Source organism: Schistocerca gregaria, chromosome 4, assembly GCF_023897955.1.
Source record: "Schistocerca gregaria isolate iqSchGreg1 chromosome 4, iqSchGreg1.2, whole genome shotgun sequence".
Taxonomy (NCBI): Eukaryota; Metazoa; Arthropoda; class Insecta; order Orthoptera; family Acrididae; genus Schistocerca; species Schistocerca gregaria.
Window position 1 is genome coordinate 761,849,876 of NC_064923.1, and position 14,141 is coordinate 761,864,016.

At 43.6% G+C, this 14,141-nt stretch overlaps 1 protein-coding gene across 3 annotated transcripts in view; it reads right to left on the reverse strand.

Moving 5' to 3' along the window:
* The window catches only part of LOC126365823 (protein O-mannosyl-transferase 2), a 184,549-nt gene that overhangs the window by 84,753 nt on the left and 85,655 nt on the right, over window positions 1-14,141 (reverse strand). For all 3 annotated transcript variants that reach the window (XM_050008443.1, XM_050008440.1, XM_050008444.1), the window contains exon 4: window positions 10,580-10,684. In XM_050008443.1, the coding sequence (XP_049864400.1) occupies window positions 10,580-10,684 (105 nt within the window). The remainder of the gene's footprint in view (window positions 1-10,579; window positions 10,685-14,141) is intronic.

The window sequence follows — 14,141 nt, forward strand, 5'->3', positions numbered from 1 at the left end:
GACAATGCAGTTATTAGCAACAAAAACAATGGAGTTAGGATGAAATTGTAGCTGTAAAAGAATACACGTTTAGTACATTCCATTCCACTGAAACATAAGAAGCTTGGCAAATAAAATGAATGAACCTCTAACATTGTTGTAACCCTACAACATGAGCACACATAATCAAACAGTGCATGATAAAAGTGGCTTCACAGCGGGCCTAGAGAGCTCACTTTACAACCTGGACAGACGGTGTAGCAGGCACTGAGCCATGTCCACAACATTCCAATATAAGCCTGACGTGTCAGATCCTCCTCTCACTTATGTTTACTGGCTCACTATATGCCCACTTATGAGATTATATATGTTCTATAGTTATGAGACTCTGTGCTGTTCTACATTTCATTCATTGCTATTTTGAATCTGTTCATGTGGAAGCAGAATAAAACTTGACTGGTGTTACTTCTGAAATTTTGTCTGTATGACGACACAACAAATATCAAATAGACAGCCGTGAAAGTGTTAATGGATATTAGCAGATTTGTTATGTGGGGTCCACCCCTGGTTGCTGAGTGGTCAGTGTGATGGAATGTCATACCTAACGGCCCGGGTTCGATTCCTGGCTGAGTCGGAGATTTTGACCACTCAGGCACTGGGTGTTGTGATGTCCTAATCATCATCATTTCATCCCCATCAACACACAAGTTGCTGAAGTAGTGTCAACTCAAAAGACTTGCACCAGGTGAACGGTCCACCCGATGGGAGACCTTAGCTACACGGCATTTACATTTTTACAATACATCACTTTGAGATCATTACACTTATATATGTACAATTAGATGAATATAGACTAATATCTTATTGTCAGAGTAGTGATAGAAATGGGGAAACAGTTACATCCACAAAAACTGATGGCAAATTCAGAGCCATAGTGGTTAGTGAACAAATAGTGGCTAGTGAACAAAAGTCTCCCAGAATGGTATTATTGTCAAGGTCTTCAGGAAATTCGAGGATGACTGAGCTAGTTGTAGTCATCAATATCCAGAACCTTACAAATGATTGATCTACTCACTATATTTTTCAAACTGATTTATTTGTCGAGGGTTATGAGGCGATAGAACAAAGAATTACAAACATAAAAAAATGACAGCATTGTCATAGCAAGCTGTGGCATGGTGAATTTATACAACTGCAATCATTGGGTGGTTTAGTTAACTTTAAGACTTGATTAATGAACCATCTGTCGTGTAACTCCGTGTACTTCATTGTCCAGTATCTTCATAGAACTTATAAAATTAATATATTAGGTTATAATATAGCAAGCATATTTTGTTGTTGGGTTTTCAGTCTGAAGACTGGTTTGGTGCTACTGCTTACTGTAGTCAGCCATTACAGTTTTTACCCCCCTCCCACCACATACACACAAACCTCAATTTCTTCTTTCAGTCAATCTGTGCTATAAATTTCTATTATCCCCATTTCAATTCAGTACCATCTCACTAACAGTCTGATTTACCCATCTAATCTTCATTATTTTTTTGTAGCACCACATTCCAAAAGCTTCTTTTCTCTTCCTGTCTGAACGGTTTGTCATTTACATTTCACTTTTGTACAAGGTTCCACTCTAGACAAATAACTCATGTACACCATTGGCTTTTTTCCACTTCCAGAGACAGCTCGCAGAAGGTCCATAGTATACGATTCATGCAACATAAAAAGTATACAGATATCCACAAGAATTCCATGAATGGCTGCTTCTTGACCCCAACGGACAGTGCCAAGTGCAACTGTGAAGTCTGTGGCAATCGCTTCATATTTTTTCAGGATGATGACAGTACCGTGACTATTACGTCCTAACAGTGTGTCACATTATAAATGAGTTATTCTTTAGTTAGCTAAAAGGATGGTTGTTGAGACTCGCCGATCATTCAAAGTGCCGCCGTGCAATTACGAGGGTCGTCTACATGTGGTGTTGTCTGCCAGCCGTGGAGCAGCCACGCCCCTAAGCGGCCAGCCAGCCAGCGGCCGCTAGACTTGGACTCAGTGCTCATTCAACTGTTACCGTGTTCACATGTATTGCTTTGTCAACTTGCTCAGTGAATAATATGTGTTGCGTTGTTCTGAAGTGTATGTGTTCAACTTGACGTTATAACAATTGGCGACGAGCATGGGATTTTTCCTTTTCATTGTTGACCCACAGGTTTCCATGGATACTGTCGAGCAACTATTGCAAGGTCTCATTGAACAGCAAATGCTTCTCACATCGGCGATTCGCGATTTTGTCGCGGCATCAAATGCGGGCCATTTCTCATCGTTGTCTATACCTCCTTTTCCTCCAGACGACAAGACGGCAGAAGACTGATCTGATTACAAAAAACGTCTTCGACAGCACTTCTTGGCATTTCATGTTGCAGACGAAGAAACGTGTAAGTCTCTGTTCCTTTCATGGATTTCACCTGAACTGTATCGGTTGTTGTCACAATTGGCTCCTTTGAAAGATCCTGCGTCTTTGTCCTTTGCTGAAATGTGCTCACTTCTGTCTGTATATTTTCAAAAGCAAATGCATGTGGTAGCCTCTCATGTTGCCTTTTATCATTGCCAAAAACAACCACATCAATCCCATCGCACTTGGCCTGCTGAACTTCAAGGCCTCAGTCGAAAGTGTCAATTTGTTACTGACGTTCACAAAGAATCCTATGCCGATTCCATGGTACAGGATGCTATTATCCGGTCGGCGTCAGACAAAGAAGTTCGGCAACATGCCCTTCAGTTGGCAAATCCAACTCTAGATGAAGTCTTTTGAAATTTCTCGCGCCACTGGGGCCCAAAAAGAGGCGTGGGGTGACATCAGGGAAATACAACCTCTGTGCGCTGTTGACGACGCGTGCGGTGCGTCCCCGCCAGCCGATGTGGCCACAGTGCGCTACCAAGCGCCGCCTCAACCTAACCGTAAACAACCCTCTAAGAAACTGCAGCAAAACCCCCGGCAACTTCCTTCATGTCCGCGGTGTTTTACGAAACATTCACGCGAGGACTGTCCCCAACGTTGGGCTGTGTGTCACAATTGCAAAAAGAAGGGGCATGTGTCTGCCGTTTGCTAATCCAACCGCATATATGATGTTCATGAACATGATGCTGATTCTGACTCTGTGTTGTCTGTCAATTGTACTTCTTCCCTTTCAGAGAAGTTATTCCTAACTGTCCAAATCCTTGGTTGTGAAGTTCGCATGCAGGTGTATACTGGTTCTGCTGCCACTATAATTAATTCTCAGACGTATCTTCAGTTGGGTTCTCCCCTCCTATCACCTGTCACTCGGCAATTACAGAAGTACAATAAACAGAACAAATCTTGCGACAATTTAAGGCTAAAGTATTTTACAAATCTGTCATTCGCACTGTTCCCATATTTGTGGTCGACCAGAGTAATGCAGAGAATCTTTTTGGTTTCAATGCCTTTCACGTTTTTGGGTTCTCCATTGATGACTCTGTCAATATCGTCTCTGATGCTATTCCTTATGCTCAATTGGATTCCTTGTCGGCGACATTTTCATCCCTTTTTTCTCCTGGGTTAGGCCGTGCAAACGACTTTGAAGCTCATATCACGCTCAAACCCACTGCTTGGCCTAAGGTTTTTTGGGCTCGGCCCATTCCTGTGGCCCTTCATGATTGGGTAAAATGGGAGCTGGATCATCTCACTTCTTCAGGGGTCTTGCTTCCTGTCACTTACACTGAGTGGTCCTCTCCTGTCGTTGTCATTGATAAGCCCAATGGTGATATTTGTCTATGTGGCAATTTTAAAGCCACTGTAAATGCACAATCCCTCATCGACACTTACCCTATGCCCCGACCTGAAGAATTGCTCACTAAACTTGCGGGAGGCCAGTATGTTTCTAAAATTAACCTGTCAGAAGCTTATCATCAACTTCCTCTTGACGCTGCTTCCCGGCAGTTTCTGGTCCTTAACACGCCTTTCGGCCTCTATCGATACCAACGATTGCCATTCAGGGTTGCCAGCGCCCCTGCTCTCTTATAGCGATTCTTGGAACAGTTATTGCTCCCTGTCCCTGGGTGTATAAATTACATGGACGACATTGTTGTCACAGGCTCCACCACTGAAGAACATCTTCAGAACCTCTGAACACTTTTTCATGCCTTACAGACTGTTGGTCTTAGGTGTAATCTTCAGAAATCGCAATTTTTTCAGGCATCTATCACGTACTTGGGGTTTCAACTCTCTCGGGATGGTATTCGTCCACTTCAGCAAACTGTCACAGCGATCGATGCCCTTCCTCGGCCTACATCTGTTAATGAACTGCAGGCTTTCTTGGGGAAAATAGCTTAATATCACAAATTTTTACCGTCTGCTGCTTCGGTGGCTCGGCCATTGCATCGCCTGTTGCATAAAAACGTGCCTTTTCACTGGTCCGCATCATGCGATGCGGCTTTCCAGAAATTGAAGACTATGCTGAAACAGGCCCTGTGCCTGGCTGCTTATCGACCTGGCCAACATCTTGTTCTTGCCATGGATGCCTCTAAATACGGAGTCGGTGCAGTCCTTGTGCACCGTTTTTCTTACGGCTCTGAACAATCCATTGCTTATGCCTTCAAAACGATCACAGATGCCCGACAAAAGTATTCTCAAATTGAAAAAGAAGCTTTGGCCGTTATTTATGCTCTTCATAAGTTTGGTGTTTTTCTCTATGGCTCCAAATTTCATCTGGTTACGGATCACAAAACACTTGTTTCCTTGTTTAAAATCATCGTCACTTCCCGACAAGGCTGCACACTGCCTCCAGTGTTGGGCTCTTTACTTTTCTCGTTTCAATAATGAGATTCATTTCCAGCCGATGGCTCAACATGCAAAGGCTGACGCACTGTCTCGCCTTCCCATGGGTCCTGATCTGGTATTCGATAGGGATGAACTTTTGTGTTTCCACCTCGATTTTGCTGAGCAGCAGGTTGTGGATGGATTCCCCATCACCGGAGACCGGCTGGCGGGTGCTACGGGTTCTGATCCTACCCTCTCCCGGGTTTTATGCTGTATTCAGAAGGGTTGGCCGGATCGTCCGTCCGCTAAGACTTCTGACCCATTGCGGAACTACTATGTTTTGTGCTACCGCATCACAACTATGGATGGTGTTATCCTCCTTTCCACCGACAATGCTTCGCCGCGTGTTGTGGTACCTACGTCTTTGCATGCTTCGGTCTTGCGCCTCCTTCACCAAGGGCACTGGGGTGTCTCTCGCACAAAATCTCTGGCACGCCGTCATGTGTACTGGCCTGGCATCGACTCTGAAATAGAATGAGGTTTTCACTCTGCATCCCCCAGGCTGTGGCTAAGCCATGTCTCCGCAGTATCCTTTCTGTCAGCAGTGCTAGTTCTGCAAGGTTCGCAGGAGAGCTTCTGTAAAGTTTGGAAGGTAGGAGACGAGGTACTGGCAGAAGTAAAGCTGTGAGGGCCGGGTGTGAGTCGTGCTTCGGTAGCTCAGATGATAGAGCACTTGCCCGTGAAAGGCAAAGGTCCCGAGTTTGAGTCTCGGTCGGGCACACAGTTTTAATCTGCCAGGAAGTTTTGACTCTGAAATAGCACACATGGTCGCTGGCTGCGACCCTTGTGCGTCACAGGCCGTCCCCCCAAAGTCATCTTTGTCACCGTGGCCTTCGCCTGAGATGGCCTGGGAGCCCATTCATGCTGACTTCGCAGGACCTTTTTTTAGGTACTTATTGGCTCCTCGTAATTGATGCCTACTCTAAGTTTCCTTTCATTGTCTGTTGCATGTCGCCTACCACTGCGGCAACCACAAGTTCTCTCGCCCAGTGTTTTTCTTTGAAAGGCCTTCCCTCTTCTCTTGTTATCTACATCTACATCTACATCCATACTCCGCAAGCCACCTGACGGTGTGTGGCTGAGGGTACCCTGAGTACCTCTATCGGTTCTCCCTTCTATTCCAGTCTCGTATTGTACGTGGAAAGAAGGATTGTCGGTATGCTTCTGTGTGGGCTCTAATCTCTCTGATTTTATCCTCATGGTCTCTTCGCAAGATATACGTAGGAGGGAGCAATATACTGCTTGACTCTTCGGTGAAGGTATGTTCTCGAAACTTTAACAAAAGCCTGTACCGAGCTACTGAGCGTCTCTCCTGCAGAGTCTTCCACTGGAGTTTATCTATCATCTCCATAACGCTTTTGCAATTACTAAATGATCCTGTAACGAAGCACGCTGCTCTCCGTTGGATCTTCTCTATCTCTTCTATCACCCCTACCTGGTGCGGATCCCACACTGCTGAGCAGTATTCAAGCATTGGGCGAACAAGCGTACTGTAACCTACTTCCTTTGTTTTCGGATTGCATTTCCTTAGGATTCTTCCAATGAATCTGTCTGGCATCTGCTTTACCGACGATCGACTTTATATGATCATTCCATTTTAAATCACTCCTAATGCGTACTCCCAGATAATTTATGGAATTAACTGCTTCCAGTTGCTGACCTGCTATTTTATAGCTAAATGATAAGGGACCTATCTTTCTATGTATTCGCATCACATTACACTTGTCTACATTGAGATTCAATTGCCATTCCGTGCACCATGCGTCAATTCGCTGCAGATCCTCCTGCATTTCAGTACAATTTTCCATTGTTGCAACCTCTCGATACACCACAGCATCATCTGCTAAAAGCCTCAGTGAACTTCGGATGTCATCCACCAGGTCATTCATGTATACTGTGAATAGCAACGGTCCTATGACACTCCCCTGCGGCACACCTGAAATCACTCTTACTTCGGAAGACTTCTCTCCATTGAGAATGACATGCTGCGTTCTGTTATCTAGGAACTCCTCAATCCAATCACACAATTGATCTGATAGTCCGTATGCTCTTACTTTGTTCATTAAACGACTGTGGGGAACTGTGTCAAACGCCTTGTGGAAGTCAAGAAACACGGCATCTACCTGTGAACCCGTGTCTAAGGCCCTCTGAGTCTCGTGGACGAATAGCGCGACCTGGGTTTCACACGACCGTCTTTTTCGAAACCCATGCTGATTCCTGCAGAGTAGATTTCTAGTCTCCAGAAAAGACATTATACTCGAACATAATATGTGTTCCAAAATTCTACAACTGATCGACGTTAGAGATATAGGTCTATAGTTCTGCACATCTGTTCGACGTCCCTTCTTGAAAACGGGGATGACCTGTGCCCTTTTCCAATCCTTTGGAACGCTTCGCTCTTCTAGAGACCTACGGTACACCGCTGCAAGAAGGGGGGCAAGTTCCTTCGCATACTCTGTGTAAAATCGAACTGGTATCCCATCAGGACCAGCGGCCTTTCCTCTTTTGAGCGATTTTAATTGTTTCTCTATCCCTCTGTCGTCTACTTCGATATCTACCATTTTGTCAACTGTGCGACAATCTAGAGAAGGAAGCACAGTGCAGTCTTCCTCTGTGAAACAGCTTTGGAAGAAGACATTTAGTATTTCGGCCTTTAGTCTGTCATCCTCTGTTTCAGTACCATTTTGGTCACAGAGTGTCTGGACATTTTGTTTTGATCCACCTACCGCTTTGACATAGGACCAAACTTTCTTAGGATTTTCTGCCAAGTCAGTACATAGAACTTTACTTTCGAATTCATTGAAAGCCTCTCGCATAGCCCTCCTCACACTACATTTCGCTTCGCGTAATTTTTGTTTGTCTGCAAGGCTTTGACTATGTTTATGTTTGCTGTGAAGTTCCCTTTGCTTCCGCAGCAGTTTTCTAACTCGGTTGTTGTACCACGGTGGCTCTTTCCCATCTCTTACGATCTTGCTTGGCATATTGATAATGGTCTGCAATTTGCCTCTTCCAAATTTGCAGATTTTTGTGCTCATCACGGCGTTACGCACGTCACGGCCCCTCCGTTCCACCCACAATCAAACGGTGAGGCTGAAAGACTGGTCCCCACATTTAAGGCTCAGATGCGGAAACTCCTGACTTCTTCTGCTGCTGATGATGCGCTTCTCCAGTTTCTGTCTTCTTACCGTTTCACCCCCATGGGCGACCACAGGCTGGCTGAGCTCTTACATGGCCGACAGCCCCGCACGCTACTTCATCTTCTGCGGTCTTCCACCTCACAGCCGCGATTGCCTTTGCTTGGCCGGTTCACCGCCAACGACCTTGTCTGGGTATGGGGATATGGCAGGTGGCCAAAATGGAGTCTGGGCCACATCTTACGACACCGTGGCCAACGCCTGTATGAAATCCAGACAGACACATGTGTTGCAGTGCGTCATTTGGACCAGCTTCGGCCTCATGTGCCGGCAACGCCTGTTCCGAATGCTGCTACGCCACCTTCGGCTCTACCTGACGCTCGGGATCTTGGCATATCTCATTACTCACAATGCAGCCCTCTCAATGTCATCTCAGTGCCAGTACAAGAACGGACGCCACCGGGAGACATGTCCATGCACGGACCGGATGACCATCATCTGTCGGAGCCAATCTACTTGCCTCCTTCTCCTACGGACGCCGACACATCGCTCATGTCTCCTGTTATATCAACTGGCCTTGCTGCAACGGGCAGATTGGTGCACGGGGCCCCAGCAGATTCGACCCCCAAGTCTCCTGTCATCTCGACCCGGTATCATCGGGGACACTTCCGTCCGTACGGGAAGCCTCCTCCTCGAGACTTTACGGCCAGTCAAACAACACCTATGGACGTTAGCACTCTACAAGACACCTCCATCAAGACCAGTGCAAAAATTTCAAAGGGGGGAAAAGTGTTGTGACTCGCCGGTCATTCAAAGTGCCGCCGTGCAATTACACGTGTCGTCTACATGCGGTGCTGTCTGCCAGCCATGCAGCAGCCATGCCACCTAAGTGGCCAGCCAGCCAGTGGCCACTAGACTTGGACTCAGTGCTCATTTGAATGTTACCGTGTTCACATATATTGCTTTGTCAACTTGCTCAGTAAATAATACGTGTTGTGTCGTTCTGAAATTTTTGTGTTCAACTTGACGTTAAACAATGATAATATGACAGAATGAATCGGTGACTTCAGTGCAATATGGTGCACTATATACACAGTTCATGTCACTATTCTGGTATCCTGGGAGGCAGTGATACCAACAGTGTATCAAATACGAGTGTAGAACCATATTTGTTAAGAAGATGATCTTGAAGCACATGAACCTGTAGAATAGACACGTACACTACCATACAGCTCCATTATACAATGCAGGTAATATTAAGGCCTCTTACTCAAGTTTCTATTAAACAACTATCTTACACTTATGGCTATCACAAATACATTTTACCCAGATTTGGGGCACATGCTACCAGGACTCCACTTCATAAAGCATGTGAAACAATCCTAAACAGAATCAAACAATGGAATGTCCAGAATGCAATAAAACAATATTATGAAAATGATAGGTTGCTACTCACTGTATAAAGGCGACACAGATTCACGGGCAGGCAAAACGGAAAGACTGCTATATATTTTAGCTTTTGGCCAAAAGTTCCTCTTCTAATGTAGAAAAAACTAACTCTCTCTCTCTCTCTCTCTCTCTCTCTCTCTCTCTCTCTCTCTCTCTCTCTCTCTCACACACACACACACACACACACACACACAGAGGACCACTGTCTCTGGCTGCTGTGGGTTCTAATAACTGCCCTCATGAGCATATACAGTAATAATTTTCTCATTAATAATTATGCATTAAAGACAGCAGTCAAGTAATAGGTTCTGTAGATCCTGGTAGGTCTCTCACTGGCGTAGTTCATTATACTACTTTATGCTAGTATATTTAAAACTATTGTGGAACTTACTTAATCTAGTATTCTAAACTTGCATTATTTATGTTCCTTGTTCCAGAACTATGGACAGAACTTCTGCAAGTTAAAGTCGTGGGCTGCTCTTTATTGAGAGAACAAACAAACAAACAAACAAACAAACAAAGACCAGGCTATGCATGGTCAATTTTAGTTCTTTGAAATGTGGCCAACACGATTCTCTGTTTGCGTTGCATATAATTGTTCTCAGTGTATTCTTTGCTGCATAGAAAAACTATTTTTGCACCAGATGCATTGTCTCACAGGACATTCCGATAAGTTCAGTGAGACTGGTTGGCTGGTTGGTTGATTTGGGAGAGGGGACTAAATAGCGAGGTCATCGGTCCCATCAGATTAGGGAAGGATGAGGAAGGAAGTTAGCCATGCCCTTTCAAAGAAACCATCCCAGCATTTATGTGAAGCAAATTTGGGAATCACAGAAAACCTAAATCAGGATGTCCAGATGTGAGTTTAAACCATTATCCTCCCTCCAACACACACACAAAATTTCCAGCCCTGGTTCCCAGAGAGCTCAACACGGGCACTAGAAATACAAAGGTCCTAGTTCAGATTGCAGTTAGGAGAACACATTTGATTTCTCATTTAATTTCTTAGAAAGTATTACCTTCACATGTGTTAAATTGAGTAAACCTGTAATAGTGTCATAAATAAGGCATTCTCAAAATTCTTACATAACAAAATCAAATCTAGGTCAGACCCAAAATTGTACTCGGGAAAAGCATCATAGTAACAATATAATTTTATCTCAAATTTTGCACCTAAAATACTCACCACACGCATTCCAGTGTAATTCACATTTTCATATTTGTCACCAGGTTTCTCAAAGGGAAATGTTCCGTCATATCCAGTCAGATAGCCTGAGAGAGCAATTAACATCTGTAAAAACAAATTTATTACATTAGAAATGAAATGTATATTGATAAAATATACTTATTTTCTTTTCCATTTTCTATTGCATATTAACAACAGTAAATGTTCCACCCCTATAGCTGAATGGTCAGTGTGACAGACTGCCAATCCTCTGGGCCCGGGTTCAATTCCCGGCTGGGTCAGGAAATTTTCTCTGCCCAGTGACTGGGTGTTGTGCTGTCCTCATCATCGTATTATCACCCTCATCGACTGCAGGTCGCCAAAGTGGCATCAAATTGAAAGACCAGCAACCGGCAAATGGCCTGCTCATTGGGGGGCCCTATCCATATGATAAAATAAATAAAAACAGTAAATTGAACAGGACATGTACAGGGTGACACTCGGACATCACAGTACGGTTCCTTGCTTACTAGCAGTACAAAAAAGTCTAACAAAATTTTCTCCTGTGTCTATCTTTGGTAGAAAATGGATTGCAAAGAAAGGCAATTTGGCAACACTGTATCACATCTCACAAACATTCTTCGTGCAGCACTGTATAGCAGTGTTGCCCAATTAGTGCAGGGGGTAGAGTTTTACATTAGGACATTCAAGTACAGATGTTCAAGCCCGTGTCAAGGTAAAACTTTTTTTTATTTTCTAATTTTCCCTCTCATCTTTGGGTCTGAGTGACCCATTTTTTAACTTTTCCCAACCTATCCACACTCTGCCCCATGGAACTAATAGTTTCAAAAGCTTCAATAGTGTTATCATTTTACTTTTAGTCATCGCTCCACAAAACATAAGTATGAGATAGATAATGTAACATATTAACAAATCAACAGAAATGAATGAAAGTGAGGGAACATGTTGCCAGAGGTCTCCCAGTTATGCACAAACAGTTGTACATCACATGGTGCGAGATCAGTGTGCCTATAGCGCCGATGGGGCTGACCCCACAACACCAGGCAGTTCAGGAAATGGGAAGTCAGTGTGTGTCAATCAGTGAGCAGTTGCAGATAACTGTGGTGGTGTTCTTCATTATACCGTGGTCTGGAGACAATATCTGGATGACTTCACACAGAGAAGAATCATTATGACATTGGAAGAAAGGTTAAATGTGACTTGTGTAGCCCAGGTGTTTGGTATTGCTCAGAGCATTTTTTCATGTGCATTGGTAGCATTCCAAACCACAGGCACTGCTGCCTGAAGGAAGGGAGGTGATCGACTAATGTCAAACAGCAGATGACCACTACACTGTGCAACAAGCAAGAAACTACCCCACATGAAGCAGCAGGCGCGACTGCAACCACGTTTAACAGAACTGCAAAGCAAACAATCTCATGCCATACAGCGGCACAGTGACAGCATGGGGGTGGTCTCTTTGCCCAATGATAGTACCTTGCTTCTTGTTGACACCCACACACTGGAGACACCGTTTGCAATAGCTCCAAGAGCATAGGTACTGAACTGAGGAGTGAGATCACGTGCTCCTCTCAGATGAGAGCATATTCAGTCTGAGGAGTGATTCTGGATGTACCCTCATTTGGTGAAAGGTGGGAGCACATAATGCATCAGAAACACTGCGAAACAAGATCATTTTGATGGTCTAGGAGTTATGATGTGGGGAGGTATAACGGCATGAGTGAACTGATCTCCAAATCTTTGAACATGGTACACACACCAGTCAGTGTTACTGTGCATTGCACTCCTTCCCCATGTGCATCTCTTCAGGGGTGCATTCAATGCTGATTTCATTTTTACGGACCACGAAGCACGACAGCATTGTACAGGGTAGGTGGAGCGATTTTTGGAACAAGAGGATACTCAGCAAATGGACAGGCCTGCCCATTCCCTTCAAGCACCTGTGGAATTCATTGGGGAGATATACGGTAGCTTGTTCTCATGCACCAATAACCATTCAGCAGTTGTCCCATCACACTGGTGGAGCCTTACCAGCCTAATGGCCAGCATGAGAACCCATTGCAGTGCATGCATTGCCATCTGTGATGATCACACATCTTATTGAGATCTGCGACCACCTTTTTTATTGTACAGGGGACTATCACAAACCATCGTGACTTTAGTGTAATAATTATTTTCTTTGAGCAAAAGTGCCATTTCTTTTCATCTTATTGCATATTTCTTTCAGTTAGTTTCTCTACTACACTCTTGTAGCTTTTTCTAGACAGGATCCAAGTTTCACCAAGTTTTGTTACTCAACAGTGACACATCATGCAAAAATGCCTTTCATCCTTATGTTTTGCACACCAGTGTCTACTGACAATACTAAACATTCTATCCCCTGAAGGTAAGGATGGCCAAAAATTCTGTCTAATAATTTATTTTCTCAACTGAAATGAGACAAATTCAATGGCTCACATATTATCCAAGTATTCCCACTGGGCCTTAAATCTTTGACTAGTTGTATCTCTGCTGCCTTTACTATGCCATCTCTCACAACTACTCAGTCATCTTCTATAGTGTCCTTTGTCCTGTTTCAGTCAGTAGATGTCTAATGCTCCATCTGAAACCCTCAACAACCTTTGGCTCTTTCAACTTAATCACATCCCATCCCCTTAATTTCTTTTGTTTCGTTTTTCTGCAACTCATAACTAATAAATTATGATCAGAGTCCTCATTCACCAATGGATATGTTTTGTAGTTGAAAATCCACCTGAAATCTCCTGGTGTCTCCAGGTCTCTTTCACATATTATACAATCTTCTTTCATGATTCTTGAACCAAGTGTTAGCAATGATTAAATTGTGCTATGTGCAGAATTCTATCAGGCACATAATCCTTTCATTCCTTCCCCCAGTCCATATTCTCCTAATATTTTCTCTACTCTTCATTTTCTATCAGATTCCACTTGTTCATCATAATTAAAATTCTGCCTCCCTTAATGAACTGAATGATTTATCACATCAAACATTTTCTTTTCAATGTCTTCATCTTCTTTGGAGCTAGAAGGACATACACTTGTATTACTTTGGTGAGTTTTGACTTTGTACATAACTCAGTTACGATAACACATTTAATAAATAAATGGAATATGAATGTTTCGCCATTAAACTGTTTACATGCCTACAACAAGACATAATTCCATATAACAATTCATTCTATATGCAATATTAACAAACATCACTCGTTCCACTTACACATGCCCCTTCCCTATGGGTTTTTAACCATGGAGTCATAAACAGATATCTTACATTATCTGTTGCCGTAATCCAAAGGCACCCAACACCACTACAAGCCAGTCTACAACCAGTACTTCCCTTAATATCCAATACCACCTATGTCTTAAAAAATGTAACACCATCCTTCGTCAGAGATTCATCAACAGTATTTTGTCATGATTTTAAATCAGGATATCTTACTCAAAATCCTCCTCTCTGCCCCCTCATCCTCACCAAACTTTTCTTTATCATTAGTTCAACCTTCACAATGTCCTGATAGCTCCTTATGGCACTCTTGCAGCAGCT